The sequence below is a fragment of the Podarcis raffonei genome, chromosome 10 (genome assembly GCF_027172205.1).
Source record: "Podarcis raffonei isolate rPodRaf1 chromosome 10, rPodRaf1.pri, whole genome shotgun sequence".
NCBI lineage: Eukaryota > Metazoa > Chordata > Lepidosauria > Squamata > Lacertidae > Podarcis > Podarcis raffonei.
This window is the reverse complement of record NC_070611.1, coordinates 46,480,018-46,504,431: the sequence shown is the minus strand read 5'-3', so window position 1 is coordinate 46,504,431 and position 24,414 is coordinate 46,480,018. Positions and strand designations below refer to the sequence as shown.

The 24,414-nt window shown below is 43.0% G+C and overlaps 1 protein-coding gene across 2 annotated transcripts in view; it reads left to right on the top strand.

The window, feature by feature from the left end:
* CACNA1I (calcium voltage-gated channel subunit alpha1 I) overlaps positions 1 to 24,414 on the top strand; it is a 288,035-nt gene that overhangs the window by 211,056 nt on the left and 52,565 nt on the right. For both annotated transcript variants that reach the window (XM_053405099.1, XM_053405098.1), the window contains exons 9-14: positions 4,729 to 5,035; positions 8,227 to 8,633; positions 19,760 to 19,911; positions 21,764 to 21,949; positions 23,505 to 23,622; positions 24,081 to 24,236. In XM_053405099.1, the coding sequence (XP_053261074.1) occupies positions 4,729 to 5,035; positions 8,227 to 8,633; positions 19,760 to 19,911; positions 21,764 to 21,949; positions 23,505 to 23,622; positions 24,081 to 24,236 (1,326 nt within the window). The remainder of the gene's footprint in view (positions 1 to 4,728; positions 5,036 to 8,226; positions 8,634 to 19,759; positions 19,912 to 21,763; positions 21,950 to 23,504; positions 23,623 to 24,080; positions 24,237 to 24,414) is intronic.

Genomic DNA, 24,414 nt, shown 5'->3' with positions numbered 1-24,414 from the left:
TGGGTGAAAGCGACTCTCAGCACCGCTCCACGCACCCTCCGCTGATCTATAGCTTTTAAAAAGGCTATTTCACAACGTCGGGGGGGGGCAAAGGTGCCCGCCGAGTCTCCGGTTCACAGGCTACGCGCCTGTGACTTTGAGGGTCCTTGCTCCGCCGTGAGCTACGGGACCCGAACCCGCGAAGCAGATCTCTCCCGGAGCTCTGGGAGAAATCCGCCATTCAGCGCTGGCGCTAACCCGGAAGTCCAAAAAATTGTTAGCATTTTAGTTTACATAAATGCATTATTATTCATCCTTTCCCCTGATATATGCATTTCCATACACATTTTTTTGTTGGAAAACTGTTGCAAATGGTGTAGGTGTGTCTTTCAAAGGATAACTGTGTTTCTGTTTGCATATTGTCTCAGGAATCACTCACTAGATAGGTTTGTTTTAAAATATAAATTGAACCAATTTTCTCTCACCCCTTCCCTACAAGAACTACATTTACTTTACTTTTTCTGCCAGCAAAATCTCTATATACTCCAACACACGTCTTCCATCATCAATAGTGGTATAATAAGGAGCACAGCCATTCATTCTTGTTAAGAGTGTGACTTTTAACCTCTTCTTCTGTAGTCCAGAGCAAATGTTCCAGCACCCTCAGACCAAAATCCTCCTCAATTCCTCAGTATAACCTGAATATATATATTCCCCCCCCCTTCTTCCTACGCATATCAGCTTCAGTTCTGTTGTTGCCCTTTTTACTATGGATAAGGGTTCTGGATGCAGCTATACATTTTCTGTAGAGAATGGAAGATTCTAGTCTCTAGCAAAACTCATGTCCCCTTTTTCCTGTATCCCGCTTTGGGAGGCTAGTCAACACCAGCTAAACTAAATGCCCATATAACATTTCATTTTCTCCCTCTTTATGAATGAGGTTGCATTCTGGTCTTGCTGCAGTTTGTGTCGCTGAACTATTCTAAAGGTTGGATTCCATCTTCTCTTTACATCCACCCACCAAGTTGCAGGTGGAGAGGGGGGAATTCTAAACTGGGACTGGAGAAGCTGTAACTCTGCAGATGTTGTTGGACTCCAACTCTCATCAGCCCCAGCCAGCATGAACAATAAATAGAAACAATGAGACTTGGAGTCCAGCAGGATCTAGCAGGCTACAGCTTCCCCAGTCCTGGTGTACATTCCCATACAGCTTTTCCCCAATGTGTGGACTGGGGCTGATGGGAGTTGGAGTCCCAAACATCTGAAAGGCACCAGGCTGGGGAAGGCTCTACTCTCAGAAGACTCGTGAAATACTTGCCATTTCTGTTCAGTCAAAAAGGTGAGAATAGGAATGTGTGAGAGAATGCATTTAGAAGAGGAGAGGACTCACAACCGTCACAATTGCAAACAAGAAAAGCAGAGAGCATTTTGCAAAATCTTTACAGGTCAGAGGGGATTATTTTAAACCAAAAGCGCTTTCTCCCTCTTTTCTTTTTCCCTCCAACACTGTGTTCAGTATTCTAAAGAGTGGACAGGCTGAAGTGGAGGAGGACCAGATGGTTAAAGGCAAAACAGCTTTAGAACAGCTTTGAAGGCCATTTTTTCAATAAATAAAAATCCTCTCTATATTATTTTGAAACAGCGTATTGTCCTAACACTGAAGCTGGCCAGGAACATTTCAGTTCTTCAAAGCTTTTTCAAGTGCTAGCAGTATTGTACCCCCTTTGAAATGCTGAAAGAGCTCCTGGGTTGAATATTCTGATGGAGCCTTTGGGCACCTTTGCCTGTGTGAGCTGAGTGCCAGGAGTGCAGAGGCATCACATGGGGAATTATGTGTGAACACGGCTAGGTGGAGAAACAATCACTCCCCCACCCCCTACTTATGACTTAAGTAGGTGGCAGAATTGGCTCTTTATGCTTATTCTTGGGTCAGTTCTCTTTGGTGTGTTATGCCCTACCCAACAGATTGTGAGGCAGATGACCTTCGGAGTGCATTTGGAAAGATGTTTCCCCTTATTTTCATGTGTTATCCTGGGTTAGCTTGTGTGCAATGAGGTAAATAACCCTTTTGTATTGGTTTATAATGTATGAGTTGTGAAATGGGTTTTTGTAGCAATGATTCTTCAACATCAACTTCACTGGACTGGTCATGTTGTGCGGATGTCTGATTACCGTCTTCCAAAGCAACTACTCTACTCCAAACTTAAAAATGGAAAGCATAATGCTGGTGGTCAACAAAAGAGGTTTAAGACTGTCTCAAGGCAAATCTTAAAAAATGTAGTATAAACACTAACAATTGGGAAACACTGGCCTGTGAGTGCTCCAATTAAAGAACAGCCTTTACCAAAGGTGTCATGGGCTTTGAAGACACTCAAACTCAGGACGCAAGGGAGAAACGTGCTAAGAGGAAGGCACGGTTGGCAAATCCACACCGTGATCAACTCCCACCCGGAAACCAATGTCCCCACTGTGGAAGGACATGGGGATCCAGAATTGGCCTCCACAGTCACTTACGGACTCATTGTTAAAACCGTGTTTTTGGAAGACAATCTTACTCGGCTATTAGTGATCGCCAAAGAAGAAGGGGGGTTTTGTAGTGGGAACTGAGAAGGCAAAGTCAATGAAAGGGCGTTAATTATAATGAAGGCAGAATTGCACCTTGACTGCTATAGTTTTATGAACATGCCAATAACCAAACCAGCATTTTTGAGAGCCATCTTTGTAAGAAATATCTCACCATTTAAATTAATATTCAGGATTAGGAATGAAGATGCTCCTGGCCCAATATCAGAGCTACCAATGAAATTGGTTTTCCCAAGCTGTTAAAATCAGAATAGTATTTTTAAGCACAAAAGGCAAGGCAGAGTCATTTTTACAGACTTATACCCTAAACAAATAGACACACAAGGGAAAGAACAGATGAAAGATGAGATACACTGAATTAAAGCACCTCAATTAGTTGAAAAAGACATGTGGAAACAGATATATTTTAGGATTATTCTTTAAGAACTTAATAACATAAGATGAGCCTGCTGTATCAGCCAATGGCCCTAGTCCAGCATCCTGTTCTCACAGTGGCTAACCAGATACCTGTGAGAAAGCTGCAAGCAGGACCCAAGCACAAGAGCCCTCTCCCCTCCTGTATTTCCCAGCAACTGGCATTCAGAAGCTTTGCTGCCTCCAACTATGGAGGCAGAGCATAGCCATCATGGCTAGCAGCCATTGATAATCTTATCTTCCACAAATTTGTCCAGTCATCTTTTAAAGCCATCCAATTTGCTGCCCATCACTACCTTCTGCTGGAGCAAGTTCCATAGTTTAACTATGCACAGGAGAGACTGGGAGTCCAAGTAAAGAGCAATCAAGGGAACAAAACCAAACTGGACATCACATCCCCTCCAGTCACGCCCCCTGCCAAAGCCCTTTACCCAAGGCTGCATAATGGTGAATGTAATGGCTTTAGGGGTTGCTTGTGCGTAAGTTACCGCCGCTCTGGGCTAGGTTGCCTGGTTAAACCGTTTCTCGCTGGACAGCCATCCACTCCGTGGCTGTTCAGTCGCTGGCAGAATCCATCAGTGGGCGTTTCTTGAACCTCTTCCAGCAAAGAAGTTCTTTGACGCCAAGTCGCCGCCGACTTTCCCTGCGCGGAAGTCTTCTGCGCAGGGTGGGTGTGGGCAGTGGAGGACCTGTGCTCTCCTCGCTGGTCTCCTGCGAAGAGTCCTGGAGCCTCCCCTCTGCTTCCCCCATCGGCCCCCCTCTATCCCTGGTGTTGCGCTGATTTTCTTCCCCAGCCGGAGACCTGCCTCTCTCCCTGCTTGGCCCCTCTCCAGCATCGCTGTGGAGCCTCGCCTCCTCCGCTAGTTCCAATGGCAGTTCCCTGACAATGAAATCAAAAATAGTACACCTGGTATTTTCCCATCATGGAATGCAGCTGGAAATCTTCTCAATGAGGACTTGTCCCAAATTAAGGTTGTTCCTACAGCCACAGCAGCAGCAGCAGTGGCATCTTAGGCATGGACATTTCCAATCACCGTTCTCTTTTCCTTCCATTCTCCTAGAGTTTCCACTGCCTTTAAAATCTATCTATCTATCTATCTATCTATCTATCATCTATCTATATCTATCATCTATCTGGCTATCTATTTATCTATCTATTTCATTTGTATGCTGCTTTACAGGGCTAACCATCCCAAGGCAGCTCAAATCATACTAAAAAACTAAATAATCCTATAAAATTCCTATTCCTTGTACAATCATAATCTAACATTTAAATCACAAACAGTGCTAAAATATTAGAAACACCAGCATAGAAGCAATTGAACTGCAGTAGTACGTATGTTAATTAAAAGCAGCTTAAAATGGAACATTAGAACAGCAATAGTTGAAAACAATCTAGAGCATTCCGAATATTAGTTAAAACCAGCTTGAAATAGGAACGTCTTCAAGGCCTATTTAAAAATTGGGAGCAAGTTCCATACAATGGGACCACAACCCAAAAAAGCCTGTTTCTGTTGCCTGCCAACCTAATGCATCTTGATGACAGACTTGCAAACTTATTTTCAACCACTTTGGAGGTCTTTTGTCAAGTAGAAAAGCAGGATGTAAGTATTCCATAAAGGTAAATAATAAATATACTTCTCCAGGAGGCAGCATTTCAACTGTATCTGTACCTTTTTTCCCTTCCAGATTTTTCCCCCCCGCCTCCTTCTAAATTAATGCTTTATGCCTCTCTTCTCCTCTGGTTCCTAGGTGGGCTCATTCTTCATGATCAACCTATGCCTAGTGGTCATTGCTACACAGTTTTCGGAGACCAAGCAGCGAGAGCACCAATTGATGCAGGAGCAGCGAGCACGGTACCTGTCTTCCAGCACCGTGGCCAGCTACATGGAACCAGGAGACTGCTATGAAGAAATCTTCCAATACGTCTGCCATATTGTACGCAAGGCCAAGCGCCGCACCCTTGGCTTCTACAACAGCCTGCAGGATCGGCGCCTGGGCCGAACGGAGCCAAGCGCTGCCAAGAGGAGAATGAATGGGAAAGACCAGAGGCAATACAGTAAGATTTGCGAGGCCAAGCCAGCAGAATGATGGTGGTAGGGGAAGAGAGAGGAAATAAGTGATTGATAAGACCATACATATGAATCAGAGAACTTAAAACACATGACCCTCTATGCTAATAGAAAACACTGTGTGGTAGGTACAGAGATGGCAATGCTAATGGAAAACTCTTATGTAGTGACCATAGAGGAGAAGGCAGTACACTGGACAAACTCTGAGTAGAATCTGTTGGTGAGAGATTTGTTCATTGATTTAATCTAGGATGCATCAGATCTTCAGGTTGAGAAAAATAGCCCCTTTTGTAGGTCAGAAAAATTGCCATAATATAATATGAGGCAGGCAAATGGAAACACAATTGCAGAAACTGATTTTACAATAAAGAGGATTAGACTTTACTGACCATTAAAACCGAAGTAATCTAGCATTTTTAAGGAGGACAGGCCTGCAGTAAAGCTCAGTGGCAAAATCTACGCAGGAGGACATTTTGAACGGCTTATTTGTTGAATATAAAAAAATACATTTTAAATCATTTGTGGCATGGAAAGCAAGCCATGGTCCTGTAAAATTATCCTGGAGGGCATCCAAAAGTTTGCAGTAACCAACAGTTCTTTCTACTCATAGCTTTAGTGGCTTCAGCACAGTTGAGTCTCAGAGATTTTAAAATGTAGTTTAATATTTTAAAATGATGCCACGTCACTCAGATGTTACTTGAATTCTTGGGCTGTCCTGGACCTTATCTAGCTCCAGAAATACAGCTCTCCAACCATGCCAACTAATGAACCACCCTTTACTGGGATTCTTACATACCCATCTTTCCTGCCATTGCTGGGCTCCCTTTCCTGTTGGCCTCCTGATCCTTTCTTGTCCATGGCATCCCACCTCTGTGCTTCCTGAAGGATTCATTCCAAGATGACATTGCAAAAGGAATGCCTCTGCCACAGCAGTAAGCCAGGAGCACCTAACAGTAAAGGAACTCAGGCTGTAGGTAAATGCTGTACTTGAACATGCATTTCTAGCCTGAGAACAGCAACATTCAAAGCTACATTTTAGTGCTTAACTTTCCATCAAGGTGAATTTAGCAGGGAAAAGGATAAAGCAAAGAAATCGCTTTTTCTCCCAGACCTGCAATCTCTGGCTTTCTAATGATGAGAGAGCATTTTATCACCTAGAGGTGATGATTTCTTTCTGCATGACCACTCCTGCTCTGATGTTCTGTCCTCATTCTAAAAGAAAACTTGCACACTTTTACAGCAGTATGTTAGGAATAATAATAGTGCTGAGATTCATAAGGGAGTGAGTTCGGAACAGCAAACTCTGGTTTTGGCTTCCTAAGCCCTTTGTGAATCAAACTCAAACATCAAACCCTAACCAAAGTTTGGGCCTGGTTTTAATGAGCTCATCCTGGTACCAGGCCTCTCCACAAACCACCACAGCTGCCCAGTTCCCTTTCCAACCCAAATTCCATGGTGCCAACTGAGGCAGCAATGGAGTTGTGCCATCTTGAGACTCGTTCATAAGTTTGTGCAGAAAAGAAGGGGTCATGGTGTTTATCTGGAAGTTGAGGCCTTCAAACCCAATTATGTTTCTGATGACATCATCATCTGGTGATTCAGCCGAAACTTTGGAATGGGCTTGGAGAAGGACTTTTCTGACATGAGGAGAACGTTTTACCCCAAACCTTTTCCAAATCAAGCTATAAGGAGCTCACCAATCACTACTGGAAACTAAAGGCACATTTCTCAGATAACTGCAACTGATTTCAATGCCACTCCCTGTGGCTGAATATCTAAAGACTGTTGGATTTGATAAATAAATGGGGGGGGGTCTCTTAGTTACTGCCTGATCATATGAAGCTACCTTATACTGAGGGCCAAATTGGATGCAATGTTAATAATTATTTACAGTAATATACTGTACATGTATTTTTAATAGCAGCTGATATTTCTTGGGATTGCAGAACACAGGAGCTGGAAACTTAATTCTTTCCTCCCCTACTGTGGTCCTGAGTTTAAAAAAACAAAAAGCAAACCCACCTCTGAAGCTGATATATGTATTGGGAGGAAATCCCATGTTGTTGCCAGTATCAAAGCATACAGCAGCTTCAAAGGAGCAAACTGTATTTTTAACAAATGCATTTTATGTCTCATCTAGTTTGGCCCTGAGTCCTGCCATTGATCCATCTAGCTCAGTATTGAGAGGTGCCGGGCGATGTTTACATGCAAAGCACGTGCTCTGCCACTCAACTTTGACCCCTCTCTGGATCCCACAAGATTACTTTGGTTATAAGAACAGTCCAACTGCCAATGCAAGCTAAAGAGGTTTCCTCAGCTTGTCAAATCAGATCAGCCTGTCCAGTTTTGCTCCATTTTGCCAGGGTGAACCTGCATACTCAGCAGGGAGTTGCAGTCAAGCCTAGTTTCCTTACTTGTGCTTCTGATGAACTGGTTGCCTTCACACTTTGCATATTCAGGTATAAAGTATCTTAGCTTTACATCTTTTTTAAAAAGTGTGGCATGACCTGTAGGAGCATGAAGTTGTGCATTCTCGCCTGTTTCTGCTAAATTTTCACACGGTGAGGAACAGAGGGGCAAACAAGTCTGTGCTTCTAGCTTGAAATCAGCATAACTTTTTGAGCAAGTTTGCAACATTGGACTGTTTTATACTTTCTCTTCATGTTGTTGTTCTTTCTACAGATATAACAGGTAACACTGACATTAAGTAAAAACTCAGCAGTTCTAATGAACTCAGGCAAGGACCTTTTCAGCAGTATGTTCTGCCAGTGAAACTATTTATTTAAGTGATAACTAGGGGATCATAGATTTTAAGGACAGAAGAAGCTTTGATATTTTTTCTTTTTTTCACCTCTGAGATAACACACGCCATGGCCTCTTATTTAGTGATTCCTGCAGTCTGGAGAATTATCCTACCCCTACTACAAAGCTGAATACAATTGAGTCTAATCTATTGTAGCTGAAGTAGAGCATGTCTCTGAGAGACAAACAATCTCCATTAAAGTCTCTTGGTGATGATGAGCCTAACTCTTCCCTTGGCAGACGGTTCCAGGGCTTAATTTCCTTCACGCTTAAAATGGCTAGCAATACAATTTAGGACCTGCTTTGCCTAACTGAGATGCAGAAATGTAGCACTGCTTTCCCCTTAAATTTGATCCCTGTATTTATTATTCCCCAGGACGTTGCCGAAAGCACAACTGTGTTGATTACGTGCCACAAGGCCTTGGCCAACCGATTGCCATGACTTTGACGTCTGACCCCAGCAACTGCCCAAGATGTCACAAGGCCCAGCGGGAAGCAGCCCGGAGACTCTCCGTGCTTGAGAGCGCCGATTCGGATCAGGAAGAAGGAAGAGGACCCAGTGAAGAGGAGGGAGATGGAAGAAAAGAAAGCACCGGGACTACAGACCTGGAGAAAGAGGAGGAGGATGGAGAAGAAGGTGGACAGCTGGCTCTCTGGGGTGACGTGTGGCAAGAAGTCAGGGTTAAACTGAGGGGAATTGTGGAGAGTAAATACTTCAACCGTGGGATCATGATCGCCATCCTTGTGAACACCATCAGCATGGGCATTGAGCACCATGAACAGGTAGCTAGACTGGTGGGCAGTGAACAATAAATTAACTTAGCAGTCTGAGGCGATACTGTGTACCTTGAAAAGTATGGCTGTTATCTAGCATGTTGTGGTTGTCGGGGCATCAACACAACAATGTTCAAGTGAGTTTACTCTTTCTGTAGGGATTGGGGGGGGCCTAGGAGCTGGTAGGTAGTTCATGTATTTAAGGACCTACGTATATAATCAAGCAGCACCTGGACAAGGCACCTGTATCTGCCATGTTCCCTTAGAGCTTCTATGATTATATCTTGTGCATAACTCTATACTAGGCTTGCACATCTTCCCCACCCCACAAGAAAGTATGGAAGGAAAACCCAATTGGAGGCTTTGCAGTAGCAGTAGTGGTCCTGTGAACTGAGGCCAGGGTCTGAAGACCAAACGAATCTGGCACCTATGCAAATGGAATGGGAGAGATTTGCTCTAGGTTGGCTGAGGAAGATGTAGCCTATAAAAAACATAAGTAGCTCTGTTGGCTCATTGCAGGGCAGGGGAGATGCTAAAGCCATGCTAGAATACTACATTTGTTAGGCCAAACCAATATGTCACAAAGACATGAGCAAGCTTTTGAGTTCCTCCAAACATCTTCAGACTGGATATTTAGAAAATTATTTGTTGGGTGAGTGTAGTAAAAAAAATAGTTCATGATGCTAAAGCCCCAGTTTGTAACAGTTTTTTAAGATGGAGTAATTACATATTAGCCTCTGGTAAGTGTTTTGCAGATTACAGGTTGTACCAAGAACTGCTGGGATCAAGAAGAAATAATAGACATACCCCCATTTAAACAAAAATGAAATAAAGCAGTTAATTAATTTGTTCTCAGTCCTGGAAACAACTCTGTCACATTTGGTTTGGTTCCTAATAAAGGTGTTACCTCACTGTGGTTTTGGGGCAAAAATAGCTGGTAAGCCCAGTGGGCAACAAGTGTCTGTGTTCACTAAATGAATGAATGGGGAGGCGGACTAATAGGTGAAGTAACCATCTGAAGTGCATTCCACCTCCTTTTGCTTCCTTGTTCTATATCTCACTTTCAGTTCCTGCTCTTTCTTTTGGGGAAGGGCCATAGCCCAGTGGTAGAGCAACTGCTTTGCATGCGGAAAGTTCCAAGTTCAATTCCTGGCATCTCCTTGTAGGGCTGGAAGAGATTCCCTATCTGAAAACGTGGAGAAGCACTACTAGTAACAATATTGATCTAGACGAACCAACACAGCTTCCTACCTTTTCCTCCCTTTTATTTCTGTCCCTTTCCTTGTCCTCCTCCATTTATGCTCCATTCAGCTGATCTCTCTCTGTGTGTGTTCCTGTTTTTGCCAACTTTCCGCTCCCACTATCTTCCTCTCTTTCGGTCTCATTTCTCCCCTCATTAGCTAACTGAATCCTTAGTCTATTTGGTTTAGTTTAATACAGCCTCTGGGGACAGCGCAGGCACTTCACCCACCGCTCAAATCAAATCCATCCATTTGCCAGTCTTTCCAGCTTAATTAAGAGACACACAAGCACAGCCCGTTTCTACATAGGTACAAGGGAATCCGGTGTGCCCTGTACGGATGGAGCTCAAGGAACCCTCTCAAGGGGCAGCAGGCGCAGGAACTCTCCTTTTAATCTGAAACTGTGCTAAAGAATACTTCAAAATAGAAAAGGCAACTGTCTGGACACAAATGAGGCTCTCTGAACTGTCACAGAGGAATCAGCTACACATAATATTGAGCAGGGTTATAACTTAAAAGGCAGCTGTGCCAGACCTCAGATGTTTGTACTGACAACCTGCCGCTCAAAGCCTGCATGTACCGCTGCTGTCATGTGGCAGTCTTGTCTTTTGTATAGCGTCTTGTATAGCCAAAGTGATTCACTCTGTTGGGTGGAGCTGCAACACCAGCTTTCTTTCAGTGGAGCTGTTTCTGCTTTAAGGTTTGGGGAAGGAGGGTGAGGGAGCAAGGAGGTCAGTTGCATCACCAGAGCCAATCCAACCTTGTCTCTTCCAGTAAGCAGCTGGTGGGAGGCCAGGTGTACAATGGTACCCCCTCCCGCCTGCTGCTATTGATGTATGCAGTAGGAATGGCAGAGGATCCAGCTTTCAAGGCGCATACGAGGAAACTCAGATATTTGTGTTAGAATTGTGACCATTCCAGTGGTCATTCTGTTTGTAACAGGACATTTTCAGGCCTTGATGTTGTAAAGATTTTGTTTCAAAAATTGAAAACCTAAGGGGTTTCCAAAGAGGAGTTGCAATGTACAGGAATTATTAGAGTAGTGATTGCTGTAGCTGTTCTTATTTGGAAAGTGCTTCGGCACTCGGTGCAGCACAACAATTGAATTAAAAGAACAAATGCTACCCACAGGCTTACACTCTGAACTGTGAAGCCAGTAAAATAATTTCCTAATCTATTGGTGTTATTTTTAATCTCTCAGGATTTTTCTTCCATTTTTCCCCAAGGGCTGATGCCACATTTTCACATCACATAGAGAACACATTGTAGTTTTGGCCTCAGCTAAGTTCATGAAAACAATTTGCAACTTATGTTAATTGCAGGCAATTAATTCATGCAAATTAGTTTTGTTCCTCCGCATGAAATATTCCCTCAATAGCTGCACCCTGATGTCTGTAGAAAGTTAATAATGTGGCATTTTAAATCAACATTATACATTATAGCTTTGTAGAAAATAATTATATTTCTGTGTTTACAACTGCAAAGAATCTGCATTATGAATGTCCAGTTGCTCATCAGTAAGCATGGTCGCCTTCGCACAACGCAGCCTCTTCTGCATAAAAACTTCACCAAACTCGGGTGATCTGTATTTGTTGATGCATGTTGGTGTGCTTTGTGGACAGCACATGGTATCAAGATAGTGAGAGATGACCAGCCCTTGCTCAGCATTCCTGACATAGGCGACAAGCCTAGCCCCATTTACCTGAAAGTAAACCCCACTGAATTCAATGGGACTTCTGAGTAGATGTGGTTAGGATTGCCATGTAACATACTCTCTGGAATGTTGGTTGATCTGAAGTGCTTCTGAAATATGTGTTTCAGTGTAGTCAGAAGAGGGAGGAACTGGCAATGTAGTTGCAGACTGATGGTACTGTGGAGATCCTGTGATCTGCCTCAATGAAGCTGGAGCTTTGCTGTGAGCAGTTCTGTGGACAGTGAAAGAGCAGAAGGTAGTGCATGTGGGCAGATGGAATACTGCCTGAGTGGGTGTAAAATGAGGGTGACGTCAAAAGTGAGGAGGAAGTTGCCATCTCCATGTTTGACAAGTGAGGCAACCTGATGTAAGCAGCAGGAGACAAACCTAACGGGGTCTGTTTCCTCTTACCAAAGCCTGTCGGGGAACTTGGCACCTACTGCTTAGTGGGGGCCAAGTTAAATCCAGGATAAGACTGCTACCAGGTCATGCATACAACATCTTTCTGTACATCCACACAGCTAAAAAGAGCCCCCTAGCTTCTTCTTAACAATAGATGAATCTGTCAATATTGGTTTCTCTCAGTTTCTCGTTTTTCCAATCTTGAATTCAGGTCTCACATTTCTGCATCAGTTTGCAGATTCCGCCCCCTCCCCCCACCAAAGCAGTCCTTCTGAGAATTCATCAGGACATTTCTCCAAATACAGGCACCCTCCCACTTACACATGATTGACTCGTGTGCAACCACATATATGTGTGATGCCAGGAAAATAAATAAGTAACTTTTTTTCAAATGCAGAAATGGTGGGAGAGACCTGGAGAGTCCTCGTAGCTCGCAAGGAGACCCTCCCCAGAGCCCAAAGAGGACATCAGGGAGGGAGGAGGAAGACCCAAAGAGACCTGAGGTGCAGTGAGGCTTTGTTTTGGCTGCTCAGCCTCCCCACCTAACAGCTGACATGCGGGGTAGCACAGCAGCAGCAGCAGCAACTTTCTTCCGCATTCTTCAGGCAGACCCATAGCTTCAGCTACAGTTATTTTGGTCTGGATTGGGGAGAGAGTAGGAGAGAGAGCTGGAGAACAGGGGGGGGAAATGGGTGTTTGGAGGCATTTTAGATGGTGCTCCCCAGTTTACGTGTTTTCAGTTATGCATGCAGGGGCCTAGAATATAACCCCTGTGTAAGTAGGCTGTATACAAATGTTTGAATACTCAGAAACAGTTTTGCAAATAAGTTTTTGGTAATGGATTTTTGGTGTATTATTTTCACTATGTTATGTTATGCACACTTTATCATTAATTTACCCTAGTATATGCATTTTTGTATAAATTACTTAGCTGGAGAACTGCATTGCAAAATTCAGAGGAATGCAAATTTCAAAGGATGGTTGTGTTTTGGTTCACATATTGTTTCAGAAATTGCGAATTAGGTAGTTTGACCCTTAAATGTGATATGAATCAAATTTCTCCTCTATCCTTAGTTTCTTTTTTCTTTTTAGTTTTAAAAACAAAACAAAACTATACACAACAATAATCAAAGGGCAATCCCAACCATCATTAGTTTCATTGCTTTTCTGTGAAAGCTGGACGGGATAGCAGTTGAGTGTGGAAAATACCATTCTCCTCCCCCCCCTTTCCCTCCCAATATGTATGATGATAACCCACATTTGCTGATTAACCTGCCCACAGTCTTGCTTTCTGTTTATGGAATATTCATAGCACAGAATTGGCTGTGAATCAGACAGTGTGGGCATAGCCTTTTAAGAGGGCCCTGGTTGATTAAAACCTCTGCTTTGTATAATAAGCACTAATGTAGCCACCTCATTCTTAAAAATAATGATGCCCAGCTCAGAGGAGGCCTGTATAAAAACATAAATCATTTTTAAAAAGAAAGCTCTGACATAAAAGAAAAATTAAAGAAGCTGAGTAGTTATCACTTTGATTGGCAACGACTAAGGGCAAAGAACAATCAGTATAATCATCTACTAGTATTCAAATATTATAAACACATGACTTATATGATGGAGAGGTTATCCAAGAGCCATGTAGCTAAAGGGCGATTTTGGCGTGAGTTACTTCATTTAAATTTTACATAAGCTTGAGTTAATGTACTGTTTAGGACTATTTATAGAATAACCATCAGAACATAACAACAGTATGTGCTAAGACCTCTGGGAAGGGTTTAATTTGAGCCAGTATTGCCACAGCTTAACTTCAGAACATTTTTAAAATCAGTGCCATGACTCAGCCCTGGAAAGTATGAAGTAATAATAAAGATGAGCTAGCATAGTGTAGATATGACTTTACTCTCTTTTTAAGTCAGATGTGAGGAACTTGTGGCCTTCCATATGTTGTTGGACTCCAACTCCCATCATCCCTGACCATTGGTCATGCTTGCTGCGGTTGATGGGAGTCAAACAACTTCTGCAGAACCACAGGTTCCCCACTCCTGTCTAGATCAACCTGCCCATCACAATAGCCAAAAGAAAGTACGTCTTTATACAACACATAATAGGTTTCTCAACCTCCTTGTCACTGGGAATAGTGATGACCATTTTCTTTAGGGCAAATTTATGGCGCATAGGTCTATCAATGAACTAACTTCATAACACCTAAGTATGCCTCTGAATATTGCTTACATTTTATGTCTGCCATTGTACATGGTTCACCCCCTGCCTCTTTCTAATCTCACAGCAACCTTGTGGGATTGGTTAGGCTGACAGCAGGATCCAAAGTGAGTCAGTTCCACTGAACTCAGTTGAGCTAGCCCCTGATTGCACTGTAAGTGAGGTCCGTGGTTGAGCGGGAAAACTGAATCTTCCTCACCACCGCCCGTTCCCTTCCCTCACAGAAACCTTGTGATAGGTTGGTCCAACAGCTGGTGTGAAACAGCCAAGTGTGTGCTGACCATCATTCCTCCCACTCCTGCAACTTTGTTAAACACCCCCAACAAGGCGTCTAGTTTGGGCTTCATATATTATCCTCATCATTGTTTGTTTTGTATGCCAGGGTTCTTTGAGGGAAGCCATGAGCTTTAGTTGTATTGCATGTCTGCAGCCTCCCCTCCCTTCATTATTTCCCCATTTTAATAATTTGCTTCTGGCTTCCTCTTTGCTTTGCTTTTTCATTGTGTCTCTGGCTCTCTGTGTTCTGTTTTGTATTTTCTCTTCCACTCAGGAATGTGGAATTGTTAGAAGTTTTGCCTTTCCACAGCCGTTCCTCTCCTGTCTCCCTCTGCTACGCTCTTCTTTTCTTACCCAACTCCCTAGGTAGAACCATTCCCTGGGGTGAGTGATGGCCCATTAGAAAAAGATTAGCAGATGTGCACTTGACTAGTGAAACAGATGTCAGGGAGGAAAGGAGAGTGAGCGGGAACAGGTGACCTTTTCGGTAAGAGACAGACAAGGATGACTTTTAAAACATCAGTTCCTCATGAAGGCACAGAAGGCGTGAGAGAGAGAACACGTCAGCAGGAGCAAGGAAGACAATTCACCAGTATATCATGATGCTACATTACATTTCTCATTATCACTGACATAATCTGTTCAGTTTGGGCTAGAATTGGTATTTTTGCTTTTTCTAGTTTCTGCCAAAGACACTTCGGGCAGATTTGCTTGTGCAGCTCTGAGCTTATTTTCATCACGGTTGTGCTTGCCCCCATACAGACAAGCGCACATCTAAATAGGACAGGCCTGGTATCTCAAAACGCCTTGCCAAAAATAGGCGTATCTTTAATCCACTTGGATATGCGCTCGTCTCTGCGGTGGGGAGCTTGGAAATGAGCATTAGACTACAAATAGAAGTTTCCCCCTATAACCTTTCTGCAGAATACATTTTCAGCAAAGTAAATATGCACTTGTTAATGTTACATATTTGTCTTATGCAAGCCACACTCCCCTCAATACCCCTTCTGTGGGGTGGAGACTGCATTTCCCACACTTGCTTTGTGTGCTATATTTTGTGCTTGCAATAAGTTCCCCATACAGCACCTCCACTGCAATTTCTGTTTGGGAGACTTGTCGGAGTGGTTCCGTGTGATATCTTTGACATTTTTAGTGTCATTGCTTGAACACTGGGGTGTGCTTATTGAGTGACTGTATGCAGGAATTCCACCACGTGCAACTCTAGTACCATGTGCAGGAATGAATGAAGTGGATGGATATTAGGAAAGCTGCTCCCCACCTCTCTCCCCCACTGCCCTGCCATGTCAAAAACCACTACTTTTTGTGAAACAAGGTGAGGTCTTTAGTTTCACTCTCCCACTCACTCAGCATTTTATATTTTTGTGAGATACTCCATTTGGACATTGAGATCAGAATGAAATATGCTAGTCATATTCAGGACACAATTCCGTGCCTCAGGTTTCACATCTCTCATCTATTTTAGATGAAGGGGGAGGAAAATGCAAGCCCCATAGACCTCTTCTCAGAAAGGCAAGGAAAAATGTAAAACACACCACAATGCGATTTTGAAATTAAAGTGTTTACAGTGAGGCAGGTTATGTCTATTTTTACAAAACAAGTTTCTGTCCTGCTCAGTCCTCACTCGTATTTTCTTCTAGCGTCTCCTCCCCCCAACTCAACGTTTTCAGAAGTGGGTAGTAGTAGTAGTAAAATGCAAAATATATTCTAATGTGATATCTGCCTTGGAGAGTGATTGGTTGAAATGGTTCCTTCATGTCCAGGATAAACATACAAATTTTAGGACAGCATCCTATTTTCAACCCGCCTCAGAACACATATTGCGAAAACTGCTATCCTCCACACCAGCTTGCAGGAGTTTTACACAGAGGCTTATTGAATGATCCAAAATGTTCTTGTTCTGCCTGATTCTTCAGCTCAGGAAATGAAAAGTAGATGATGATGATGATTTATTTATACTCCGCCCATCTGGCAGTTTCCCCAGCCACTCTGGGTGGCTCCCAATCGAATATTAAAAACAATACAGCATTAAACATTAAAAACTTCCCTAAACAGGGCTGCCTTCAGATGTCTTTTAGAAGTAGGATAGTTGCTTATTTCCTTGACATCTGATGGGAAGGCGTTCCACAGGGCAGGCGTCACTACCGAGAAGGCCCTCTGCCTGGTTCCCTGTAACCTCCCTTATTGCAGTGAGGGAACCGCCAGAAGGCCGTCAGTGCTGGACCTCAGTGTCCAGGCTGAACAATCGGGGTGGAGATGCTCCTTCAGGTATACAGGACTGCAGCCGTTTAGGGCTTTAAAGGTCAGCACCAACACTTTGAATTGTGCTCAGAAACGTACTGGGAGCCAATGCAGATCTCAGGACCAGTGTTATATGGTAGAGATTGTAAAAGTAGAGATAAATAAGGGGAGGGATATCCACTTCCTTCTGAAATTACCGTCTGTCTTTTCTTCACCCTACAATACAGGTTTTTAAGTTATGAGGGAAGACCCTTAGAAGTTAATCCTATGCAGATTGACTCCAAAGTAAATTCTGCTTCCCTGGTGCTTACTACAGTGTGCATAGTCTTATCTTACAAACACTTACTCTTCCTTCTGTGTGACGATGTACAAGATCACTCTGTTAGTTTTTACATTCCATCTTTTGCCTTTTAGCACTTGCATTATTAGTCAAACATAATTATGGGTGGAACTAGAGCCCTTGTTTCTCCCATTCTGTCTTTACTTTTTCACTTAGGGAAACTGGCAGCTTTAATAAAGAATCATCTGGCATGGGAAAGGTGTGCAGTTGTTGTTGTTTCCCCCTTCTCATTGTGTTGAAATTAGCATGAAGTCACTGATCCCAAGAAAGTGTGGGGATGAATTAGTAGGCTGTGGAGAGAGAAGGGTTTTGCTTTTTCAGAATACAGGAGGGAGGGGATTTTTTTGGACAGCAGTTGTCAAAACCACTTGCTGCGAGTGAACAGATGATTATGTGGGACAAAGCGCTCAGGAGCTGGAATGGGAACTCAGGAGAAAGCATCGGAGGGCAGGTGGTTGAAGTCTATTCATTCAATCACTTATTTATTGTACACACACACACACACACACACACACACACATATGAACTAAGCAGAACTATATTTTTCTGGCTTAGTGAGTGGATGTTATTTGCAAGTTCCAAGAAGACCACAAAGGACCTGAGTGAAACCCTGATACCTCATGCATCCAAGGCTGAATCATTTGATTCAAGCCTTTTTCTCACCACAAACATCCCAGGGGGTAATAGCATCATGCCACCAGTTTTCTTGACATGCTTGTTCTGTATGCAACATATACAAGATAGAAGTGACATGATTGGCTGCGTACTCTATTTATGGAATTGTGTTATAGCCTAAGTGTGTGCTTCAGCGCAAAGCATAACAAGCTCCTCTTCGATAAAATATATTCCAAGATATCTACATATTCCATTGGGTAATTAATGAGACAGCAGCCAAGAGAGAGAGAGAGTTATGAGAGAAGATTAGCAGAACAAGGCCTAGCAAGCTGCTACTAGAAGAACAGGGGTATCAAAAGGGACTGGGGGTGGGAAGCTGAAAACACCAAGAAAAGAAGAAAGGAAGGATAGAGGAAAGTTTTGTTTGAAAATATGCATTATTGCAAATGGAGAGGAAGTCTCAAAATAACTGGGGTGAGTGTTATTTTTCGTTTCCAAAAATTGATTGATTGATTGATTGATTGATTGATTGATTGATTGACTTTTGCATTAAGGGAAATGTTAATAATAAAATAATAATAATAATAATAATAATAATAATAATAATAATAATAATAATAATTTATTTATACCCCGCCTATTTGGCTGGGTTTCCCCAGCCACCCTGGGCGGCTTCCAACAAAATATTAAAATACAATAGTCCTTCAGATATTAAAAGCTTCCCTAAACAGGGCTGCCTTCAGATGTCTTCTAAAAGCCTGGTAGTTGTTTTTTCCTTTGACATCTGGTGGGAGGGCATTCCACAGGGCAGGCGCCACTACTGAGAGGGCCCTCTGCCTGGTTCCCTGTAATTTCACTTCTCGCAGGGAGGGAACTGCCAGAAGGCCCTCAGCGCTGGACCTCAGTGTCCGGGCAGAATGATGGGGATGGAGACGCTCCTTCAGGTTTACTGGACCAAGGGCATTTAGGGTTTAATACAAAACAATTTTTAAAAGAAATGTGCTAATTCATTTTAGAAAACAGCTCTAGTATACTATCATAGTCTGGTGCTAGTGCTCCAACACATGCCATGGATGGTGGAAGTGATAAGCATACCTTGTTGATGGTTCTTTTAAAAAATAGAAAAGCAAGAGATTGAAATAGTTTGTGTCAATTAAGCAGATGAAAAAATATATATCCAATGATCATAAAGAACAACAAAGTTTGATGCAAAACAAAATTATTTGTAGAAAGACCACAAAAATGAAATTGTGTGCTTCTGTTGTCTGAATACAACCAAGTCCATAATAGAGCTATGTCTGGCAATCCAGCAGTGAATTCACTCTAAATTTTTATAGTCTAAGATCAACATTAGTAACATAGTAGTGTAATTCTATAGGAGGCAGAAGAGGGCACTAGTACTATTAAGTCCCAAATATGCATACATTAAAATGAGAACATGGAACTTGCAGAAATAACTTATACCTTTCTCAGTACTGAGATGCAAATTTTACAGATAAGGTTTTTCAACATGTGTATAACGGCCTCAGTGCAAATGCCCTGAGGATGTTCAAAACAATTTCAAGTTCCCAGTTGGTATGCTGGTCCATAATCTGTATCACGTATCCTTATTCGTAAGGAACCAGCATTCAGTACAATATACATGGTATATTGTAAATCTCTATGGAACATCACAGTAATCCTCAATCTTCTTTGGAACACCAAATTGGCACATTAAGCTTCCTGCAATCTCATTTCTTCATTTCATAGGGTGAAGCTGTTCTTCACCCTAAAACAGCTACAATTTAAAAAACAGCAACAACCTGCAGTCCTGGAGACAGAACCAAAACAGAACATAAAGGATTTAAGGTAAAAACTCGGGGATAACAAGTGAAACATCATGAAATTTTGGGACATCACTGGGAGATGGTGGTTTTACAGACAGACATTTAACATGCAATTTAAAAAAAATAAAATAAAATGGAAAAGTTGCAAGAGTCTCTTCTCTACCCAGAGGTCCCATTTATTGTACACTAGGCAGAACAGTGTGTGATAGAAAGTTTCCTAAATGGCTTCTGATTTTATTTTTATTTTTTTATTTCTCCTGCAGCCAGAAGAGCTGACTAATATTTTGGAAATCTGCAATGTTGTGTTTACCAGCATGTTTGCCCTAGAGATGATCTTGAAACTTGCTGCCTTTGGCCTCTTTGATTATCTTCGCAATCCTTACAACATCTATGACAGCATCATCGTCATCATCAGGTAAGGATAATCAAAGCCATGCGTCAATGTATGAGACGTAGTGTAAGAAAGATGGGTGAGGGTCAGTGTTGGGGCTGCCCAAGAAATAAATGAAACTCATTCCAAGCAGTGTTTGGAGCAATGTTGTGTTGGGACAGCACATCTCGAGCCATTCTAGACTTTGGTGATGCCACTACTTTATATTAAACATTTTAATCAATAAAATGTGAGAGCCACTTGAAAAGGTAGTGCACAGGACCAAGAAACGTGCCATTCTGGAGTCTATTCTCGGCCTTTCCACCAGCTTTCCTTTGGATTCAGGACAATTCCTATTAACTTTGTAACTGTGATCCATTTTGCTGTACATAAAACTAAGAGTATCATGGTTCTGCTTGCATAAATCCATTAAACATGGTAGGGGGTTAGTATTCAACTCTGTCCTACTCAGAAGAGACCCACTGAAACTAATGAACCGAAGTTATTCAGGTCCATTAACTTCAATGGACATTCCCTGAGTAGGACTGGTGTTGAATACCACTCACTGTCCAATCTTATAGCTCCACATGCATCCTTATAACTGCAGGAGAACCTTATGCCTAGATTCACCATTCACTGCAACTGTCCATCAGTTTCTAAACACCCACCCTGTTCAGAGTACCATTTATACAGGAACAGAGGGTGCTGCCTTCTATCAGGTTCATTTAGCTCAGATGAATCTACTCTGACTTGTGACAACTCTACAGGAGCACAAGGCTTTGCTTCCTCACATCTAGAGGAAATTATCCAGGAAGTTCCTGGCTCTAATTTTAAGAATCCTGGTGCTGTGGCATCTGCTTCAGTCAGCTCCTCCCTGCCAGTTTCCAGTTTGGTGGTCCCCTGATCACCAGCTTCAGACTCAGACCCAGGAATCTGCTCTGGCTCCCTCACTGCTGGACTCTGGGGTCAAAACAGGCCCTTCATCATGCAGGTGGGCAGCTGCAGCTTCCTACTTCAGTCTTAGCACTCTAAAAGCTGCTCGCTCTGCAAGAGGTTTTGGCAGCAGGGAGAGAGATTGGCCACCAGGACCTCCCTATTTCCTACTTGCCAGGGTGCAGTGCACCTGAGAAGAGGGGAGCTTGGTAGTGGTAGCCAGAAGGTGTTATTCCACTAGGTTTTACTCAGTGTAGACCCACAGAAATTTGTGAACAGGACTAAGGAAAGAGCCCCTGCTTTCACCCTTGACCAAAGCACCCCCAAAACCATTTACGATGTCTGTGCGTGTGTTTTGAATTATGGCTCCATTGAAGGTTACCAAAACAGTTGCCACCTGCAAACATGGGGGGGGGCAGGGCAGTGAACTGGGGCTGCCATTTTGGCTAAGCTGTAGTTTTCACCCTTTGTTTCTTCCCTTCTGGTTCTTGAGGCTGGAAACAAGCTTTCGCTTCTGTGGAGCATCATAACATCTTTGTATAATAATGCTTTCAGGAGAGATCCTGAAGGAACCTGGAAGGAACCTGTTGAAATTGACTAAGGGAAGGATATAAGGGGAACATTAACTCCAAAGAACAAAGAATAACTCAGGAGTTATAAGCAAGTGTATTTTGTTCACACAGAATTAATTCAGACAAACTTTGTATTTCTTACACATAGGGATACTTGGTTTATAAACAGTGCAATTGACAACAGAAATTATCTCCCTCCTTCCCGCTCTCTGGCAAACACAGTCTACCTGAATCTCAGTTAAAGATAACTCAAATAAAAGTTGCTTCTATTATAATCTTCACACTCTCATTCATCATCCTTTGGGATTCCTTTCTATTACCTTTCTCAAGGTCTCACTCTGGCCCTCCCTTCCCCTCCCTTGTCTCTTGTTGCTTTTATCCCTGATTTGCAGCATCTGGGAGATCATAGGCCAGGCTGATGGTGGCCTGTCCGTGTTGAGGACATTCCGGCTACTGAGGGTGTTGAAGCTGGTGAGGTTCATGCCTGCCTTGCGGCGTCAGCTGGTGGTGCTCATGAAGACCATGGACAATGTCGCTACCTTCTGCATGCTCCTCATGCTGTTTATCTTTATATTCAGGTGAAAAGAGGGATTCCAGGGTGCAGGAACACTATCCAGAATGAGATCCATTTTACTTGATCAGTCACAAGAAAGGATGTTTGTTTGCTTGTTAAAACTTGTTGTATTAAGGGGGGAAACACTTTTCAAGGCACAATACCCTAACAAGGCAGCTTTGCAAAACTCAAAACACAGGAAAATATTATTACAACACACACACACCAGCAGTGCAAATCAGCTAAATGCACACTTCTGTCTTCAGAGTTTTGTTTTGATCAGCAGTGATAATGCCATGGGAAGGGAATTCCAAAAGTGTGGGGTCACCACTAACAAAGCCCCTGCCCATCACCACCAGCCTAATGGGCCTCACTGGTGGGGTGGTGAGCAAGGTCTCAGGTGCTGATGTTGATGTTGGGCTCATGCAGGTATTAGCTGTCTTTCAGATAACATAGTCCAAAACTAGTTAGGGTTTCGTAGGCTAAAACAAGCACCTTGAATTGGGCCTGGAAATAAAAAAGTAGCCAATGTAACTGATGCAGCATAGGTGTAATATGATCTGGATGTCTTGCAGCCACATTCTGTGCCAGCAGCATTTTCCAAACAGTCTTTAAGGGCAGCCCCACACAGTTCATTACAGTAATATAACCTGGTTGTAAGAAAGCCATGCATCGCTGTGGCTAGGTCAGGTTTCTCTAGCTAGGGCCACAGCTGCCAAACTAACCTAAACTGATAAAAAGCACCCTTGGCAACCAACATCACAACCAAAAGCACCAAGTCCAGGCTATATTTAAAGGGAGAAAATTATTGTGAACTCTCTGCTCTCTGTGCCTTCCTTTTGGGAATCATGTGCAATTAAACACTGTTTCTGTGCCCTTAATGGAAAACAATGTGCAATAATGCCAGGATCTGAACAATTCAGGAAATCACCAATTAAAATGACAGTTCACAAAATCAAGATAAATGCAAAGTAGCTAGTCAGGAAACCCTGAACTGCTGCGCTAACAGAAATGTGCAGGTAGAGGAACAGGCGTTCAAACCCTTTAAGTATGGGTTTTGCTGACAGTTACCCAGGGTTAACAACAGACAGAGCATTTTTCCCCTGAATAAAAAGGAAAACAAATTCACGGTGAACGAGCCTGGGATAAATGGGATTAGAACTAGTAATCTAAGTCGCAAATGAGTGACCCATGACCCAGCAATATGGTGGAGTCTGGGGTTCTGCTACAGCCTCCAAACTGGAGTCTGAGGAAGGCAAGGCAGCCTCTTCCAGCCAGAGAGGCACTGGCATGACAGGTTCTCCTGGTGCTAGAATTCCCAATGGGGTAGGGACACCAAAGGCTGGTTCTGAGGGCAAATCCTCCTCTCAGTCCAAGATGTTCCCTATATCCATGACCTTTTCTTCAGGGGATGAGGAGGCAGAGCTCTGGGTCCTGTGACAAGCCATATATGTATTGCCCCAGTTTCTTTAGTAGAAGGATAGGATACATATGTGGTAAATAAATAAGAACATTTCAATAATGAAAATTACATAAGAAATGTGTTGATTTAAAAATAAAAAAACTGTTCTTTCCAACAGCATCCTGGGAATGCACATCTTTGGGTGTAAATTCAGCCTCAGGACTGACACAGGAGACACAGTCCCTGACCGGAAGAATTTTGACTCCCTACTTTGGGCTATTGTCACAGTGTTCCAGGTGAGACCAAGAAATAGGAAAAGGGAATAAGGGGAGGGGAAGGAGACATGTCTTCCCAGAAACAAGGAGTGATTAAGGATAGGATTTGAACCATCAGGCTTGTGGGCCTGCTGCTATGCTTAACACCATGCCATCAGTTGCAACCCACTAATGATCGTGAGCTCAGCTCGGCCCACTGGTAAGGGAGCCACAGTGTTTCTGCTACTCTACAGTGAACTGTAAATGGCAACCCACTACATTTCAGAGAGTGCTTGTGGCATTGGAACAGCACAACACAGCCAATGCATCTCCTCAGGAAAAAAGATATATCATGACCAAAACAGAAAAAAGTACATGCATATGAGCGGGCCGAAAAGGATAAAACTAATTAGATACTTTTTACCTGTCAGTTAACGTATTTTCCAGCCTGCATGTTTTGTTCTTGATTTGACTTTGCAAGCTTGGGTTCTGTGTTACAGATCTTGACTCAGGAGGACTGGAATGTTGTGCTCTACAATGGCATGGCCTCAACTTCTCCATGGGCATCTCTTTACTTTGTGGCTCTCATGACATTTGGCAATTATGTTCTGTTCAATCTGCTGGTGGCCATCTTGGTGGAGGGATTCCAGGCCGAGGTGAGTTGCTACAGTAGCTGCTTTCAGGGAGGGTATGGCACACATCTATAGCTGGTTGGGGACATAGCCTGAAGGGCTTAGAAAGGGTGGCAAGGCATCCCATGTCCAGTGATCTTCCAAGGAACGTGTTTGTGGAGGGTGGTTTTCAAAGCAACTGCAAGAAAAGCAAGGACATGTG